At 41.6% G+C, this 18,552-nt stretch overlaps 1 protein-coding gene across 1 annotated transcript in view; it reads left to right on the top strand.

Annotated features, from left to right (window-relative positions):
* arhgap5 (Rho GTPase activating protein 5) overlaps positions 1–18,267 on the top strand; it is a gene marked incomplete at its 5' end in the record, with an annotated part of 50,055 nt that extends 31,788 nt beyond the window's left edge. The window contains 4 exon segments of the mRNA XM_035674238.1: positions 4,956–5,033; positions 9,517–9,648; positions 13,791–13,896; positions 16,310–18,267. Of these exon segments, the coding sequence (XP_035530131.1) occupies positions 4,956–5,033; positions 9,517–9,648; positions 13,791–13,896; positions 16,310–16,628 (635 nt within the window). The 3' untranslated portion in view covers positions 16,629–18,267.
* Positions 18,268–18,552: the final 285 nt, after the last annotated feature.

The raw sequence follows: 18,552 nt of genomic DNA, 5'->3' as shown, positions 1-18,552 counted from the left end.
GGGGGGGGGGGGGGGTGACACCTACTTTCACCGGATGATTGATGGAATAAAACTAATTCTGCTACTTTTTTAAAGGACAATCAGTAAATTAAGTCAAAATGACTGAATATATTTTAGGAAGGAAATTCAGGTGATCAGAGACTTTCAGTATTTTAAAAATCTCTTTTTAAGTTGAGCACATTACAACAGTGGCCCCTTTAAGTGTCAGTGCTGACAATCAACAACAGAACAACACTGTTTACGGGATTCTTATCAGATATTATTAATTAGTCCATTAATCATTTCAGTCTTTTTTTTTTAAAGGCAAAAATGCCCCAAAATTTGCTGATTTTCTTTGTCATATGACATAAAACTGAACCACGTTTTATAGTGTTTTCTGCGAAATATATAATATCTGAAGGTCGTGATTTTAATTCTCTTTAACTTTAGATTAGCAGCCAAACTGAGACATCAAGAGCTACTGAAAGGTACAATAAGATCTAATATCTTCAGCTTTTCTCACTGTGCAATATGAATTAATATTATAAATATTTAACATTTTATTAAGCAAATTATAAACTGATTACTTGAGAAAATAATCAGCTAACTGTTAGCAATGACTGTTAAGTAAAACCTCAGTAAGTCTTTAATCTCAGTACACAGGAGCTACAGTAAGTTGATCTTCTTTACAAAACAAAATGCAAATGAAGTTCACTGAGACGCTGACCTCCGAGGAGAATGGAAACTGATTAAAATACTTTAGTTAGTAGAGCGGTTAACCCCTAAAAGACTTGAATTCTTGAAATTCCTGACCACATTATTCATCTACATATTTCTCATATTCTTAAAAACTAAATTACTTTTATGCAACATAAGTTCTTGGATCATTCGAATGTCATTTCCAGCCTTATATTCTGTATATTCCCCCTGATTGGAGCAGTGACCCGTCCCCAGACGTTCCTGGTTGATGATGTATTTCATTTTATAATCTGCCAAACGTGTGTTTGCGTCTGACCCTCTCTCACCACGTGACCTCCCACTGTGCTGTTTGCTGGTGAAGCTGTGGGCGGGACTGATCTGCAGATCGATGTTAAGCTGATTGGCCCGAGGTGACGTACAGACAGACTGATGGTGCGGCGGGTGACGTGTTTACTGTTTGTTTATCAGTCATGCGGCTCCCTGCGGCGCTGGACGACGACGAGCTTTCCGTACCTCTCTTCCTGCAGACGACAGAAGTCTTACTGTTTTATTTGCATGTTACATTAATATTAATTAGTGTCAGCTGACAGGCCCAGCTTGTTTTATCACATCTGCCAAAATAACTCATTTGTGTATTTGATTTTTTTTTTTTTTTTGTCATTGTATTTAAGTTTGAGCACGTTTTTAAGCACATTATGATGTACAGTTAACTGAAGTAATGTTCCCCGTTTTCTGGTTTGACCCATGCACGTTTTCAAAGAAGTCTGATATTTTTGGACCGAAGCTGCTGTTTTGTGCCAGTATTCAATATCCTAAAATTTAGCCTCCTCCTGCCAACATTTTTCAAACAACAGTGTTTCCCCCAGTTATTCTTGGCCGAGTGGAAAAGCCTCTGAAGCAACAAGCAGGTCACAGGACGCTCAGACTCTATTACCATTAATATTCCTCTTGTTATACACAATGTTTCCACGCTAACATAATCAAAATCAATATTTTGAAATTAAGATGGATTCAGGTGATATTTCCCATACGCATAAACGGGTTTATATTGATTAATTATACAACAAAAGCCATTAAATATCATTACACAGAAGGAATCACATCAGATATGGGTGATGAATGATATCCAGTTCTTAATAACTGACTGTCTGACCGATATATTGGGCGGCCAATATCATTATTATTATTATTATTATTGCTCTGTTGCAGCCACATCAGTATGGGTGTATATGTAATCTGGTATGCAGCAATATGTAAACATTTTATTCACAGTATATGATGAATGATAGCTTTTAGTTATTTATTTTATTTATTTATTCTTTATTTCTTAGCGTTTGTTTCTATAAATGGTTGACAATGAAGCCTGTTTGTTACATTACATCATATTTACCGTAACTATGCTTTAATAAAGTTATTTATTTTAGAAAGCAGCCTTCACATCGTCATATCGGTGTAAGACTGTCTATTTTCATCCCAGCTCAATAACCCACTCTACCGGCTGCCTTATTAATAACAAATACAGATGCTCTGATTACTCGATCAGTGGCTGTTTTATTTGCTGGAAAACCAAATGTGAAATAGAAGAGGCAAATAAATAAATGGATAAATAGATTTTCAGGGTTTTAACTGTGCGGTCTCCTCCACACAGGTGTCTGAGAACACTGAGCTAATTAACCCGAAGAACAATTTCAAAGTTGTCTTGTAGATAAAAAAAAACGAACTTCTGGAGGATTATTGAGACGCAGACGATGACCGACCGTCACTGAACACATCTCAGACTGTTTTAGTGGTTGGTGATTTAGGATGTGGACGTCATCTTCCTGTGCGAGGGACAGAAAAATAATAAAAAGCATGAAACGAGACAGACGGAGCTGTGTCGTACATTATAACGGTTCTCGTCGACATATATCGATATTCAATCGATGTTGAACGTTGAACCGACAAACCAACGGACAAACCGGCTCCAGATAGGCCGTTTCCCGCCACTGGAGTTGGCGAGCGGTATTCAGTCGGTCGCAATCTGCAGCTTCACCACTCGATGGCACAAAATCCAACCCGCTGGTCCTTCAAAAGAGGCTCAAAGATTGTTAAAATATAGTTTTAATATCCGCTTTTTACGAGCTGCTTTGTGAAGTTTGTTGTTAATGAGGATGAAATTGCCAATTTTGAAGAAGGGGGTGTAACAGGAAAACAGCTAATTATATTTGAAATGAATAACCAAGACTTTAGAGGATATGAATGTTCTGGAGTCCAAGGTGGAAAATCACCGTACATGGTTAAAGCCTTTTCACAGCATGAACAAATACTGCTGCAGATTATTAGCACATAACTTAAGAAATTGATTTCACGGTGCGCACTGAAACCATATTCATTTCTGCAGATTTTCCAAACACAGAAAGAAAGCGTGAACTGCATAATGTCCTTCAGAGAGACAGCGACGAGGAACCGAGAGCTCCGAAATATTAAAGCTGATCCAACACCAGAATGAGAGCTCTTTTCTCTCTTTCTCTTTACGTCTGGAGGAGTTAAATCTGGTCGAATGGGGATCCCTGGTGTTCACGTTCACACTGACTTCGCCCCCGAACCCTCCGAGTCGACGTGGAAGGTGGGTTCAGTCCAACAGCAGCCGTGCAGATCCAACAGTCAGTGTGTGTGTGTGTGTGAGTTTCCTGTGAAGAGCTCCAGCAGAGAGGCAGGGTGGACACACACACACACACACACACACACTCAGGCATGTATACTGCAGTGTGGATGACCTTGCAGCAGCGACAGAGCAGAACTACAACCTGTATGAAGTGTGTGTGAGTGTGTGTGTTTTGTGTGTGTGTGTGTGTGTGTGTTTTGTGCTCATCCCTTCTGCCAGAACACACATTATAGCCGTAATTAAGACACTCTTGTCTCCATATGTGCTGGTTTGAGATCAGCTGTCAGGTGCCAGCTGGCTGCGATATTTACGGTCGGAGACGCTAACAAATGCTGCTCTCAGACCAGCTGAAGGCTCAAACACAAAATAACTAAATTGTTTGTTATTTACTGTTCATCTGTTAACGTTGTTGTTGATGTCGACAAATTGATAGCTTCAGGTTGGTGTTTCCTCTTGTGAATGAGTAATGCTTGGTATTGTTTCACAGCCTTTTTGCTGTTGAATTATGAACGAACATGCTGCAGAAACTGTCGTGTTGTTGAGGCAAACCACTGCTCTGCGTTGGACCAGATGCCATCATCATGTATACAAGGTTATGTGGGAGACCTGCCGAAAAGAATTTGATCATTTAATACTGCAACCAGAAACTGTAACCGAGTGCTTAAACAGGCACATGTCAGACACAACAGATTGTAGTAATGACTGAAATGGTGTAGGCAGAAAATGATTACGCCTACCTGACGCACAATGCAATATTTAACAGGCTAACAAATAACAATGAATATTTATGGCTGCAGCAAACATAAAGGCTCATACTTACTCATAGATGGTTGTAGATAAATCCAGTTCAGACTGTACATTATGAAAAAAGTGCACATAGATGTTAAAACAAAAATTAGCTAAAATAGAATAAAAAGAGATAAACATATCAAATGTACCTTAATAACAATGACAATAAAGTAAATGGCTAAACTATCACAAGAGAACTGGGAGATGGAAAGACTTTAATACTACGATTGTGAAATAAAAGAAATATCTACTATATTAATTTGAAAAAAGAAAATTGGAGCTGGTTTGCTGCCTCTGTCTTTGCTTTCTCGTTTAATTACTTTCTTCTTTTCTCTGCTGTATTCTTTACCTTTCATGCATGATTAAAAGCTTATTATTTGTAGCTATGTAGCTATATATACATGGATTGTGATGTTGATGTGTTGGTGGCCGCCACTGTCTTGGTCTTGAGTCTGTTTCTCTCATTTGGACTCATCTTAGTCCTGGTTCTCGGACTCGTCTGAAACTCGATAGAGGTGGTCTTGACTACAGCGCTGTTCACAGGAAACCAGAAATGATCCAGACTTTATTGAGAAAAGGCCCAAATTATTCATGAAACAATGAGTTTCAGAGGCTGTTAAACCCTAGAAAGAGAAAGTTCTGAGACATTTCTGGAATTTATGGCATAAAAAGCCAAAAAGAAATCTCAGAATGTGGTTACAGAAAACCACATAAGCTGAAACCAATTACACATCCTGTTGGCCCATGTGTTAAAATTCAACACTTTAACACACTTTAAATTAAATTCCACATGACTGAAGTCTATCAGAGCTGTTACTGAACTGAATGTTGTTTGTGTTTGCAGGTCTGACGACAGAAGGCCTGTATCGCGTCAGTGGGAACAAGACGGACCAGGACAACATCCAGAAACAGTTTGATCAAGGTAAACCAATCAAACACACACCTGCACACATAAATACATATTCAACTACCTAGAAACCCGAAGAAGGAGCACATGTGTCCCTGGACTTTCAAAGCACAGAGGTCGGTGGTTCTCATTATTTTCACAGGCCGTGATTCTAAATTATTTTCCCATGAACGTTTAAAGAACTCAGGAGTTCCTCGGAAAACATGTTACTAATGGAGTGGCGTTTGTGTGATGCGTGCAATAAATTCAACCCACAGAGAAAACTGATTCCAAATCTCACCACGCAGCAGAAGTGCTTAAAGAGAAACACATGCCCTGCGGAGCCGAGTGGAACCTGCACACGAGCGCTGGTGAGCAGCCAAACCGGCTGTTGGTGTAAATAAAGTCGCCACAGGCAGAAATCACCAGCACGCGCTCAGCAGTGTCGCTCATTTTACAGCCAGGTGGTGGAATACGGAGACGAGCTGGTCAGTCTAATGTTAATCAGTTTGTGTCATAAATAGGCATCTCAGAAGTCGTTACATGATAATGGCTAAGTATTATTAATAAAGGAGAAATACACCAAAGAAAGAAATGACACACCCTCAGTCTCAGTGTCAGTCATACTGCAACATGCAGACGTCATACACACAGTAGCAGTCCACATATTAATCCATAAATTATATATTATAAACGAGATTAAGCCCCTTAAATCTTCTGATCTCGCCTAATCATCATGTTCAGGTGTTCTTTAGTATCAGAGGGAATCCAGTGATAATTAGTAACGACTAACATATCCACTCAGACAGTATTTTGTTACAGAGCAAACAAACTTAAGGTCAGCCCAACCAGGCTCACCACACATGTATGAAAAGCAACCTTCGAACAGCAAAGCCACCCAGATCAGTCGTTCAAGTCTGGATGAATTCTCTCAAGACTGTGTTTTAGCGAGATAGCAATATATCTGCGTTAGTTAAACGCTGGAAACACAATATGGCATTATATTTTAAATGTTTGCAGTAATGTTTTGAGGTTGTGTTGTGGCGGGTGCTGCTTGTTCGTTGACTCCACACTAATGTTAGCTAGTGTTGCACACTGTTACTCAACACTGGTACTCAAGAGTGCGCAGAAATGTCACATGCTTTGGATTTTCACAGCAAACTTGTCCCGAATCCTTTTAGACAGAAATCAGAAAGGTTCCAGTTTTTAAGTTACGTTACAAACCGTTCACATATTGGTAATATAAGGATTAATACATGCAAAATGCTTTTCATTCAGTCATCTGGTGTCTTTTTCTTCTTCCTGTGGATCTTTAAGTGTTAAATGTCACATAATGGCAGTCTTTTAATAAGAAAACAAAGTCAAACGCTGCTGTAACTGTCAGAGATTAGAGTTGCTGTGGTTTAGGTTGTGCACCGTGTCAACCTGCTGTTCCCGGACATCTTAAATAAACTCTGTGTTACTCCCTGTAGGCCTCCCCCTCATGACTTGCCGTAGGCGACTTTGCCAGGTTGTGTATTTGTGTTTAGACTCTGCACAGGCTTCGCACTGCCCTCCTTCCTCGCTGCAGCTCGATCGTATCCGTGTGTGAAAAGCACCATTACAGCCAATTAGCTCCTCTGTCAGTAGGAGGGGATGGTGGGCTGCCAGCTCCCGGCTACTTCCACTAAATAAGCTGGATGCATTTTTATGGAAATAGTTGAAGATTTACATGAATCTGCTCGGGGAGTTACGCTGGGCTTCCTCTGGGATTCAGAGGTCGCTGCGGTTTTGCTTGGTTAACAGTTTTGGGCTGAAGCAGCATTTGTTGGTTGTTTACACTCCATTAAACAACACCTCCTCTTTGATTCTCTCCTCTTTTTTACTTCCCTCGTTCGTCTAATCTCCTCATTTTGTCTCTGTGCTCCTGCGTCCCCTCCGTCCTTTTTTGTCCTCCTTTTATTTCTGCATTTCCTGTTGTTTATATCTCTCTCCTCACTGCCTCCCCTCCTGTCTCTTTATTTCCTTGAGAGTATTTCTGGTGAGCTCTCTGTGTGTTTGTGTGTTTGTGTGTGTGTGTGTGTGTGTGTTGGCAGTCTTTCAGATGCAGCGTGACAGCTGTCGTGTTACCTCAGGGCTCGGCCCTCTTTCTCTCTCCCCTCTCTCCTCCCTCTTTCTCCTCCTTCCCGTCGTCATTTGGCCGTCAGCGTGTCAAAACAGGAAGTGATATATATTTATTTTTCAGCCCGTATCTCTGGTAACTGACGGGTGATTTTTTTCCCTTCCTCTTCTGAGCCGTCCTTGCTCAGTATTTTTCCTGGAGGTTAATGAGAAAGCTGACACCGGTTTGATCCCCAGCTCCAGACTGAAGAGATGAGCCGACCTGCTCGCTTTCAAAACTTTTCCAAACAGAAAAGTCAAGTCAGACTTGAGCGATGGTGCTGCTTCCCTCCTCTCTCTGCAGGAACAACAGAGCAGAAAAATGGATGTTTGAACTGGACGTGTATTCTGCCGGAGCCCTGCTGCTCCATCAGAGAAACACTCAGGCCTGTGTGCCTGCAGACAGATAGCTGATGATAACCTCTGTTAGCTGTGATCAGAGAGGAGCTCTGTTCTGCTGCTCAGACACAAAGCTCAGCTGTGAGCCTCGCTGCTGCAACACAAATACTTGCAAGCTCCTTTGATATTCTTAAGACTGAAGCGTTGACCCAGGAAAGTCCCGTATCTGAATGGATCAACGTGGGTTATCAAACCCACGTCTGAGACTCTGCTGCTCAAGTTTAACTCGATGCTAAAGGGCTTTGCTGTAAAGAGGGGAACACTGGGTCGTCTACGCAGGCTTTAGCCTTTGGACTGTCAGTGATTGTTGTGTTGTTATTGAAATTTGTTCATTATTGAATAACTGAAACGTTTAAGATAAATTATATAGAGTTGATGTCTTGGTCAGTGGTTCCCAAAGAGGGTTCAGTTGTGCTTCGAGGAGGGCCCATGATGAGCACGAGGGTTGTGCTGTTTGACGTTCATATCGACTCCAAAACTAAAAGAGCCAGTCTAATTGCTGATGCCAGAGCCCAGTTTAAGTTTATTTATTTATAAGCCATTGGAACAAAATGTATTTGGGATATTTTAGTAATATATCAGTCTGCTGTGGTAATCCACTAGCAACTCCTAAAATATGTGTTTTACATTTTGGAACTAGAATACGAATAGAATACCACAGCTATCCGTTCCTTTGAACCTGATGAGGCAGAATAAATGTTATATTGCAAGTTAAACAGTGTGCAGGACTTTATCTTTGCAACGTTTTCATCTACTCACCCCGCTCCTACGCACCTGTCTGATGAAAGAGATGTGCAGGACTTTCTTCTGTCTGTTCTGACCTTCCAACGTCCGACATCAGACTCCTCCAGTACCAGCTGTCACTCTGCTCTGTCTAAACTTGTGTTCTGGGATGGACACGTCTCACTAGGCTGAAAGAAAGTCCACTTTTTGATTTAGTTTAATTAATCAGTGGGGACGTGTGCTCTGTGTTTGCTCTGATATCAAGTAAAGAGTTTTTTCCTCTGACAAAAGCTTTGTGTTGTCAGCTGAGTTAACCCCATGAACAGCTCCAGTTCTGATTATAAAATATTAAACACTCTTTTTCAGACAAACACTATTTTGTTGTTATTAATCATCAGACTGAGCCGGTCCACTGTGGCTGTGTAGGCTGGTTAGTTTCAGTATTTTTAAAAGTTTCTGTTGGATTTTGATGATTTTTTTATTAAATTACTGTCAGCATGACTTTAATCCATCTGCCCATTTCAGCATGTAGAGTGCCAAACTCTTTGTTTGGGGAATATTGCTTCTTAAATTTGAGTCAATGTAAGAAAATGTGTAAAAAAAAATGAGATTTGCTCAATGTGAAGTGAGTAGTTGGAGTAATATTTATGTTTAGTCGTGTTGTTCTGTGTGCTCTTATTTTGTTGGAAGTGTCTATCCTCATGTTATTTATTTATTTTGAGAAAGGGTGGCAGAGTTCTTCTTCTTCTCGCTCCTTTTTCTTTCACAGAATCCAGATAACTTAAAAATACAGTAAAATACAGTCTTTACACCGGTAATGCTTTGTTTCAAGGATCTGTTATTATGTCTTTTTTTTTTATTGGTACTAATTATAGGAATAATATAGGAATTTAGAAATTTCCTTGAAAGAAAGGCTCCATTTCTCCTGCTAGCAAGAACAATAAATAGAGCAAAAGAAAGTCAGAGCCATGTGTTTGTGCATGTTGAGGAAGAATTGGAGGAGCAGAGTGTTAAAGTGGAGGATTGTGGGAACATGAAGTCCTGTAGAGAGATTTCCGAGCACTGTGAGTTTGATCATATCATCCTGAAGCGCTGCCTGGGTGGAGCCGTTTTCCTGTTTGCTCTGTTTGCGATGCAGAGGATGAAACAAACTGGAGCTGAAGCTGCAGTGAAACAACAGATATGAAAACATGAAATATGTCTCTGTGAAGAAAATCAAACTCACTCTCTCTCTCTCTCTCTCTCTCTCCCTTTGTAGATCACAGCATCGACTTTGTGGTGATGGACGTGGCGGTGAACGCTGCCGCCGGAGCGCTGAAGGCTTTCTTTGCCGACCTGCCCGACCCTCTGATCCCCTACAGTCTGCACCCGGAGCTGGTGGAGGCCGCAAGTAAGAATACAACACACAGAAACACCCGAGATACCCGATACCTGCTGGGCCCAGGAGAAACACACTTTTTAAAAATTTCATTAGACCTTTTTAAGTTCTTAGAAGTAATTTATTCTGAAACACGCAGGCATACACACACAATAACTGGGAGCTGCAGATAAACACACACACACACTTTTAACCTCTCGTCTGTTGTAGCTGTTGTCTTCAATGCTGCAGGAGTCTCGTTAGGTTTGCACACACACAGCTTTCTGTCACATCACACACTCTCTGCTCTGTGTGTGTGTGTGTGTGTGTGTGTGTGAATATTAGTGATGCTGAGTGCTGAAACCACCCGGCTGACGACAGCAGATTAATGAGCCAAATATATACGCACGCTTACACAACAAAAAATGTAGAAAGACCTCATATGTGAGCACACACACACTTTAATGAGTGTCTTATAATAAGTAAGTGAGAGAGAGAGAGAGAGAGAGAGAAAGAGAGAGAGGCGGTGCTCTTCTCTTGAAAAAGAATCACATATAGCAGGAACTCTTCTTTTCATCTGGCTTTCAATTTCTGCCCCTTCATCTCTCTTCGTCTCTCTTCCTCTCACCACATCCCCTCCTTTCTCTCTCTTTCTCTCTCTCCTGTGATTTCCCTCTAATCGCAAGACTACAGACGGGCTACAGTGACTGTTTGACCTTTGACCTCCTGGCTGTTTTCATGCAGCAGTAAACTCAGAAATGAGGATTCTGACTTTGCTCCACAGATGAATGTTAATATGTCGATTTGACCTGTTTACAACTCGGGATCTACTGTCTTAGCTTTGGCTTCTGTTAATAAATATAATTCCATTTTTCTATTAGGACACATAACTTGACGGGCAGGTATGACACAGGTTTAAATTAGGGATGCACAGGTACTTCTGCTTCCACTGAGGAAGTTTCTGCTACGATTTGTGTAATTTAGTGGTAAATATGGGAATAATATAGGAGTGTATGAAGCTGTAGGCAAAGCTCCATTTCTCCTGCCAGCAAGAACAATAAATAGAGCAAAAGAAAGTCTAAGCCGTGTGTTTGTGCACGTTGGAGCAGAGTGGAGGATTATGGGTACATGAGGTCCTGTAGAGAGAGTTCAGAGCGCCGTGGGTTTGATGGTATTATCCCGAAGCTCTGCCGGGGTGGAGCCGTCTTCCTGTTTGTGATGCAGAGGATGAGACGAACGGCGAAACAACAGATACGAATCATTAAAAATAACTTTGTGAATCTGCTGCAGTTGGTGGGAAACAGAACTATTTCTAATGTAAGCCGTGGTTCAGGAGCGCCGCTCGGATCACGGGGATAAATCTGTGCGGTTGCGAGATTGTTACTCCTTTTCCTTCTTGAATGTTCTGTTATCTTTCCGTTATGTTGAAAGCAAACACTGATAAAGGAACGTGTCTCTGGTTGAGCTGCAGTCGGTCACCGAGGGTTGTGAGTTCGCAGTATCATACAAACAGTTTAAAATGACGTTGAGACTGTGCAGAGCTACTTCCTGGCTCAGCTTTGACCTTCCATATTTACTGTAGTTGTGCTCACACAGATATGACGTGTGATGGATGAGTTTAATGGCTTGTTTTGGATAAATGGGTGTGAATAATAGTTGTTGTTTTGTTGTTGGACAGAATAAAGAGATGAATGTTGTTGGTAAATTGTAATGTTGAACAGCTGGAACTCAGTCATTCATTCACACGTTCATTCAGTTTCTATTGAAGCTTTTCTCTTTTTATTTTCAGTTATTTTTCTTTTATCTATATTTTATCTTTCTGCAGCGGCAGCCTCTTTTGCTGGCGCAGAGGTCATTAAATTTTCATCTAAACTCATCCTTTGTAGTTTATCACTTCATTGAACCCATTGCATTGTGGGTACACGGAGAAACAGTTTTTTTGTTTTCCCATCAGACTAAACTAACCTGTTTATCTCTGTTCTATTTCTAGTTAATGTGGCGATACGGCGGCATTGATTAACAACCTTTGACCTCTTCCAGGCATCAGAGGGTCAAAGGCTCCCGTTGGCTCCTCGTTAAGATGATTGATTGCGTGCGGGGATGAATGAATCTGAGCGCCGTTACATGTGCAGCTGTAAATTTTATTCTAAAAATATAAAAGGCTTCCCGCTGCTGCTGGAATGTCTGGAATATCCTGGAGAGAATTCCACACAGGCGAGGGAGGCGAGGGAGAGGGAGGTCAGGTTTAAAGTACCTTTGTTGTGACAATGCAAAGGTAGACGCTCGTATTTCACATCTGCTCTTTCAATATTTAATAACTGAGCGCAGCGTTTCAGCTCCAACGAGCTTTAGCCGGAGGGAAAGCAATGGGAATCTCTCGGGAGGACGAGGAATATCGAGGAACTTCACAGACGGTTTACTTCCTCAGGAAGACGGCAGGATGTGTTTTCAGTTGTTTGTTTGTTTTTGTTTTTGTTTTGCTGCCACTACGTATTCGTGTCTACCAGCTTCAACTGTCAGGACCGCAGCCTCAGTACTGTTTCTCTTATTTCTCTCTAAATATTCCCAGTTTTCACTCCCTGACTTTTTGACTTTTTCATCATTTTATTCTGACCACTAATCATGTTTTATTTAAACAATTTGCAATTTTATTTTCTTATTTTTCCACTAAAATCATGTTTTACACATTCCAAAAATCAGATAAATGAGATGAGATACGAGAGAGGCACGATTTGTTTCACAGGGTTCACATTCAGTTCATCAATATAAAATGAATCTGACAATTTTGAGAATAATTTTACCTTTTTAATGTATTTTCTTTGAGTACCATGAAAAGCTCTCCGTAAATAAATAAAATGTATTATTGTTTTACCAGTTGTAAGTTATTTATCGAGTAAAAACAGCCTATATTTGCTTATTACTATTTCAGTTTTATTATCAAAATATATTCTCATTATAAAATAAGTAATCTGAAGACATGAATTTGTGCCCTGGGAGCTTGTATCGTGTGTTTTGTGATTTAAACAGTAATGAGCTGTTCAAAAAGCACCTTGACAGCACTAAAACTTTACAGTCAACACACCTGGAAGGAAGAACAGTTCACATTGGAATAGTCAAACAAAAAACAAAGTCAGATCTGAGCCTTTACTTCTCTCAGCAGCTCCCTGATTTCCTTCCAAACCGCCTCCTTTTTGAGGATTTCCTTATAAAAAGTGTGCTGTGGATCATAAAAAGATGTTCTGTTTCTCAACATCATAAATTATTCTCTCGTCATTTCGGGCAGAAAGCCCTGAAGGTAGACGTCTCCCACGTGCATAGCCAGACTTATCTCCGTTCACTAGAGCAACCTGACTTTACCCGACAAGACCTGCCGGGTTGGAGCCCAGAACTTGCTGCCGCAGGTCGGGCTCCTTCAGAGTTTGATTTTTAAACATGTATATATTTATTTTTATATATAATAAATGAGTGAATTTGTTATTAATTAGTTTTGATAATAATGTAATTTACTTTAGCTTTGATATTCCAGTCGGGTCGGGTCTGACTTTTTTGGCCCGGTTGAAACACACCTCATTTTAGGAGTTTGGAGATGAAAAAAGTGTCCTAACCCTCTCAGAAATAAAACCACAGCGAACATATTTTCACACAAGCTCAGCCTGTTCAGCAGGTTGGGACAGTGATGTAGCCTCTTTGCTAACAGGTATGGTTGAACATCAAACCCCCAGATTATAAATCAAGTTTCTCATCTTAACTAAAACTAAAAGGACTGAACTGAACGGGCAGAAAAACCCCTTAAAAATATCAATATTATCGGGGTAGAAGCTCAGTAGAGGAGTTATGTGTGTTATTTCCAGTCTGTTCAGCTCTGAGGCTTCATAATCTACACAAATGTGTTTATTGTCTTAGTCGGCAAAAAATGTTTTGTTTTCAACCAGTGCAGAGTAAGACGTGATGCAGGCTGGTATCGTTTCTGCCCACAATGTTTTGTGTGTGTGTGTGTGCGTGCAGCGTGGGAGTTCCTGGCAGCATCTCATCCTTTTGTTTTCCACAGAGTATAATTTTCGTTCCCAGGAGACAGTGTGTGTAAAATGTAAAACACCTTGTGTCTTCTCTCCCCGTGTGTGTGTGTGTGTGTGTGGTGTGGTGTGGGTGGTGTTGTGTGTGTTTGTGTGTGTCAGAAATCGTGGACTACATGGAGCGTCTGCAGGTCTTGCGGGAGATCGTGAAGAAGTTTCCTTCTGTCAACTACCAGGTCTTCAAATACATCATCACACACCTCAACAGGTAAGACACACACACTCAAACTCAGGTACACACTCCACACATACTCATAAACACACACACACACACTGACTTGCCAGTGTGTGCTGGAGGTTAAATCCTCAGGATGGAAAGCTTCAATGTAGCTTGTATACCCGTAGGTGACAGTGAACACATCGCAGCAGGTCGGCTTCAATTTAGACTTAAACTGTCGTCTGAACGTCCGCAGCATTTTGACGAGGCACAGTTCTGACAAAAAAGGCCGACACCGTTGTGAGCGTCGGCAGCTCACTGTGCCTTTATTTTTTGTAAATGTGCAGAAGATCAAATATACTGACAGACAATATAAGCAGGGAGAACATTTACAGTGAGGTTAAGTTGCTTTAAAACATCCAGCAGACTATTACAGCGCTGGGTGTTTAACCAGTGGAGGAAACGGTCCTGTCTTTATTTCTTTCCTTTGTTTGTTGCTAATTCTGTCTCGTCCAGAGTGATTACTTCTTAAACCATCAACCATATAGTTTAAACCTAAAGAGCCAGTGACCAGTGGAGACTGTTGTATTGATCCTCTCATTCAGCCATTTTCCTACTCTTATCCATAATAGTTCTCTCTTTTTTTGTGCGGTTTGTCTTGTTAAGTGGACTTTATTTATAGAGCAAAGGGGCCGTGGGTTGCAACTGGACCCAGGTCACTGCGGGAAGGACAAGACGTTGACCCCGCAGAGCTTCAAGTTCTGCAGACATAAATAGAACGTTTAAAGTTTAGCAGGTGTCAGTAATCGTATTGACGGACCTGAAACAATAAATTAATATCACATAATACAGCTGCTAACGCGTGTCCTGCTTATTATTATCCTGGACAATAATTGCGATTCACGATATTATCGGGATAATCATCAAAAACATACTGGAATCACCTTACTATACATCTAGTAGAGAAACATTTATTTTTATTATTACATTATTTTATTATAACCTCGTCTCCTTGTCGATGTTTAGTTTGAAATCCATCGTTTTTCCTGGTCTAGCCTTTAGCCAAGGGGACAGGATTTTGGAAAGCTACTGGCTGCTTATTGTAACAATTCAAAAAAAAAACAGGAAGTCAAGACTGTACGGTAGCGAGCTAGACAGCTTTTTAATATATTATCCTGATTATCCCAATAATGCAGATTCACCGCGATATATATTGCCCTGACGTTCACTGTAATATTACAGCCACGATGTGTAAGTGACGTGATGCTGTTGGTGTTGATACTGGACACAAACCTGCAGAAAGACCCGGAGAGAAAGTGCTGAAGCTGCTGAAAGAGGCCAATAAAAAGTCAAACGAGTGTTCTTTCCCCGTTGAGAAAGTCAGATAATCTAACTTGACTCGTACGACAGTTCTGGATCTGTTTGTACCTGACAGAAATATCCAAATACAAGAAAATCAATGAATGCCACAAGTTCCCTGTGCGAATCTCCTCCTGCGAGTCGTTGAGCTGCAGCTGATCCAACTGTGGTTTGTATTTCCTGAACTGATGAAATAATGAGATCTGGGACGGAGCCCGATGACGCAGCAACAGTCCCGTCTCTCTTCATCCTGTTCTACACAGCAGCCAACAAGCTGGACAGCGTTCAGTGACAGCTGCCGTTAATCTAATTAGCTTTGTGAAAATTTGATGAACCACCACCCTAATCGTGATGTCACACTTCATCAGTTATTGATTGAAAACATCAGCTGCCGGTCGGCGTCCTGTAAGACGAGACAACATCAGCTCCTTTTCTGGCTGGAGCTCCGTCTTCACAACGGCTGACAAATTGCGTTTACTTACGAGAACCTCATTTCAGTTTTAGTGTTAATTTTAGTGATAAATCTAGTTTGTCCACATCCTGAGGCGGTTCACTGAGCCAGGAGACGATTAATGAAGGCTGGCAGTGCTTATGGTCTTTTTTTAATACACTACATCTTGATAAGGCTGGCTGATAATTCAATACTTCTGATTATAGGATTGTATCATGTTATTGCTCTACAAATCTCTGTTTCTGACCAAATGAATGACTCAGAGAAAACTTTAATTGAAGTGAAACAGTTTGAGTTTGTAGAGTTTGAGCTCCTGTGAAGTGAAATACGTTGTTTTGTAGGTGGAGTAACTACAATGATTCTGTATATGCTGATGAATTAAATGAAAGTTTCTATTAATGTCATCATGGTTTTACCCATAATTCCCACAGTGACAGTACATACAGTATGTCTGCATTTGTAACTGTACAGTGAGCAGAGGAAGACCTCGATATGACAATACACTTAGAAAATACAGCTTTCATACCAAACAGTTCACCTGTTAAACAACAATTCTTCACAACCAATACAGATTTTCCTTCATATTAACACAAATCACAATTAACGGCAGATTTTGTCATTTTTTAACCATTTCTCTGCGTCTCCTTCCTTCAGGGTGAGTCAGCACAGTAAGACCACCCTGATGACGGCCGACAACCTGTCCATCTGCTTCTGGCCCACGCTGATGAGGCCCGACTTCGAGAACAAGGACACGCTGTCCACCACCAAGCTGAACCAGGCCGTCATCGAGTCCTTCATCGTGCAGAGCGACTACTTCTTCCACGGCGGCGAGGTGGCCGAGAGCTCCAGCAGCGAGGGCACGCCGCCGCCGCACTGCCACAACATGGTGGAGGCTCTGCTCCCGCTGCAGCTGCCCCCGCCCCTGCAGCCGCAGCAGATCCAGCACACCCTGCACCCCGACCCGCTCATCTAAGAGCCACAGGAGCATGCTGGGAAATGAAGCCTGGTGTCGATTGAGGCGCTCTCGGCCAGCAATCGCCCGGAGGTCGTCTTTCTGCTCTACAAAACGCCGGTCGGCGGTTCAAATAAAACATAAAATAGGTGAATTTTGAGGAATCAGCAGCTGCTGTTTGTTATGGACTTTGAGGTGAATGAGCTTTGGGTTTTAGAGACACATCGACCGTTTGTTGGATTAAATCTAATCTGTGAGATCGGCTCATCCCGCGAGGTAAATCCTGGATTAGAGAATTACAATCGAACGTCACCTTTTGGAACTAATTTTTGGATCTGACTGCCCCCTTTTTATGAAACGCAGACTGAAAACAGTCGATGAATGAATGATTTGATTTGGCACATAACACTAATCGCTTAGCAGGGTCTGACTTCTGGGCCACGTTTGGGGCAAATAAAGATTACCCTCCTCCTACTTCTCCCTGATGGAATAGCACACTGTGGTCCCGAGCAAGTCCGCTGATAAAAACCTGGCCGCCTTCTTCCGGCTCCGATCCTGGAGAACGGGGGAAGTTCTCACTCATCGAGTCCCCACGACTGCAACTCAAATACAAAAACACCCGATACCGACTGACTGACTCCATATTTGACTGACTGTTTCCCGACTGTTTGCAGGATTTCACAGAGTCTTCCTGCAGATCTCCACTCGGCACAGGAAAACATTTATTCTCCTTCTTCTTTTGTTGCCCTTCGACCCAGAACCGGTCAGTAGGAGGAGGCGAGGGAACGCCAGACAGACGCTGGACTCCTCGCAAGAAATATAAGAAATTGTGGATTATTTTTGGTTTCGGGGAGGTGTTTTGGAGGGAAGCTCTGGTTCTAAATACTAAAGGACTTAATGAAACAACCCCTACCCACTACATGAACTTTGACCCCCCCTTAAAGGACAGCACATGCACGATTTGTGTCCAAGGTCCCACATGCCAATTTCATGTCTGTTTGCGTAGTTTATGTTTTTATGTTGTTGTTTTTTTATTATGTTTTTGTATGGTCTGATTTCTACCCAGTTTGTGTGTTTGGTGTGTGTGACGGCGATGATGTGTGTGATCTGTGTGAACTGACCTGCGGTCTGTGCTGCAGCCAGTTCGTTCTGGGATTCAGGAGGGAAAAAGGAATTCAAACCGCGGACTGGCGGACTCTCCGCGCGAGAGAATCGGACTTTACGGACTTCACTGCGAACCTTCAGCCTAACTCGTCTCGTCTCTTTAGAGCCTCTAACTCTCAATGCAACGACCGACGCCCCTCCACCCGCTGGGACGACCCCCCCCACACACACACACACACCCTCGACCCCCTCGACGACGGCACACGAGCGAGGAAACCACTACGTCGCGATGCATTCTGGATCCGTTCGGTTTCGAGGAGGCGTCTTCCGCTTCCCGCTTTGTCATTTCTATTTTTTTTTATTTGTTCTGTTGGTTTGTTGGAAACTAAAATTTGCATGTCTCTGTTTTGCCACTTAGTGAAAAAAAAAAGGAACATTTAAAGTTAAAAAAAAAAATGAAATGAAACACTTTGAAACTCTAATGGAGCTCTTGTTCAGATCCGCAGCGTCTTATCTGAATCTTCTTTTGGTTTAAGGGGAACATTTCCACAGAAAACTCTAAAGAGGGGTTTCATTTTTTGCATTTTTCTTTCGTGTCATGCAAGAAATCAACTCTTAATATCATATTTTTGGTTATATGTCGAATAGTTTTCCCTAAATAGAGGAAAGAAGTATATATAAGTATATATATATATAAATTTATCAGCAGCAGAGGTTGCTGAGTTAGTGAAATACCACGGGGTACTGGACTGTATAATCTGTCAGAAGCTATAATCATATTTCTTTGTGGTTCTGATGGTGTAACTGAAACCCATCTTTCTTTTCTCTGTGTGTGTGTGTG

This window comes from Morone saxatilis, unplaced genomic scaffold (genome assembly GCF_004916995.1).
Source record: "Morone saxatilis isolate NCDOM2014 unplaced genomic scaffold, NCSU_SB_2.0 Contig3, whole genome shotgun sequence".
Taxonomy (NCBI): domain Eukaryota; kingdom Metazoa; phylum Chordata; class Actinopteri; family Moronidae; genus Morone; species Morone saxatilis.
This window is presented reverse-complemented; position numbering and strand designations above follow the sequence as displayed.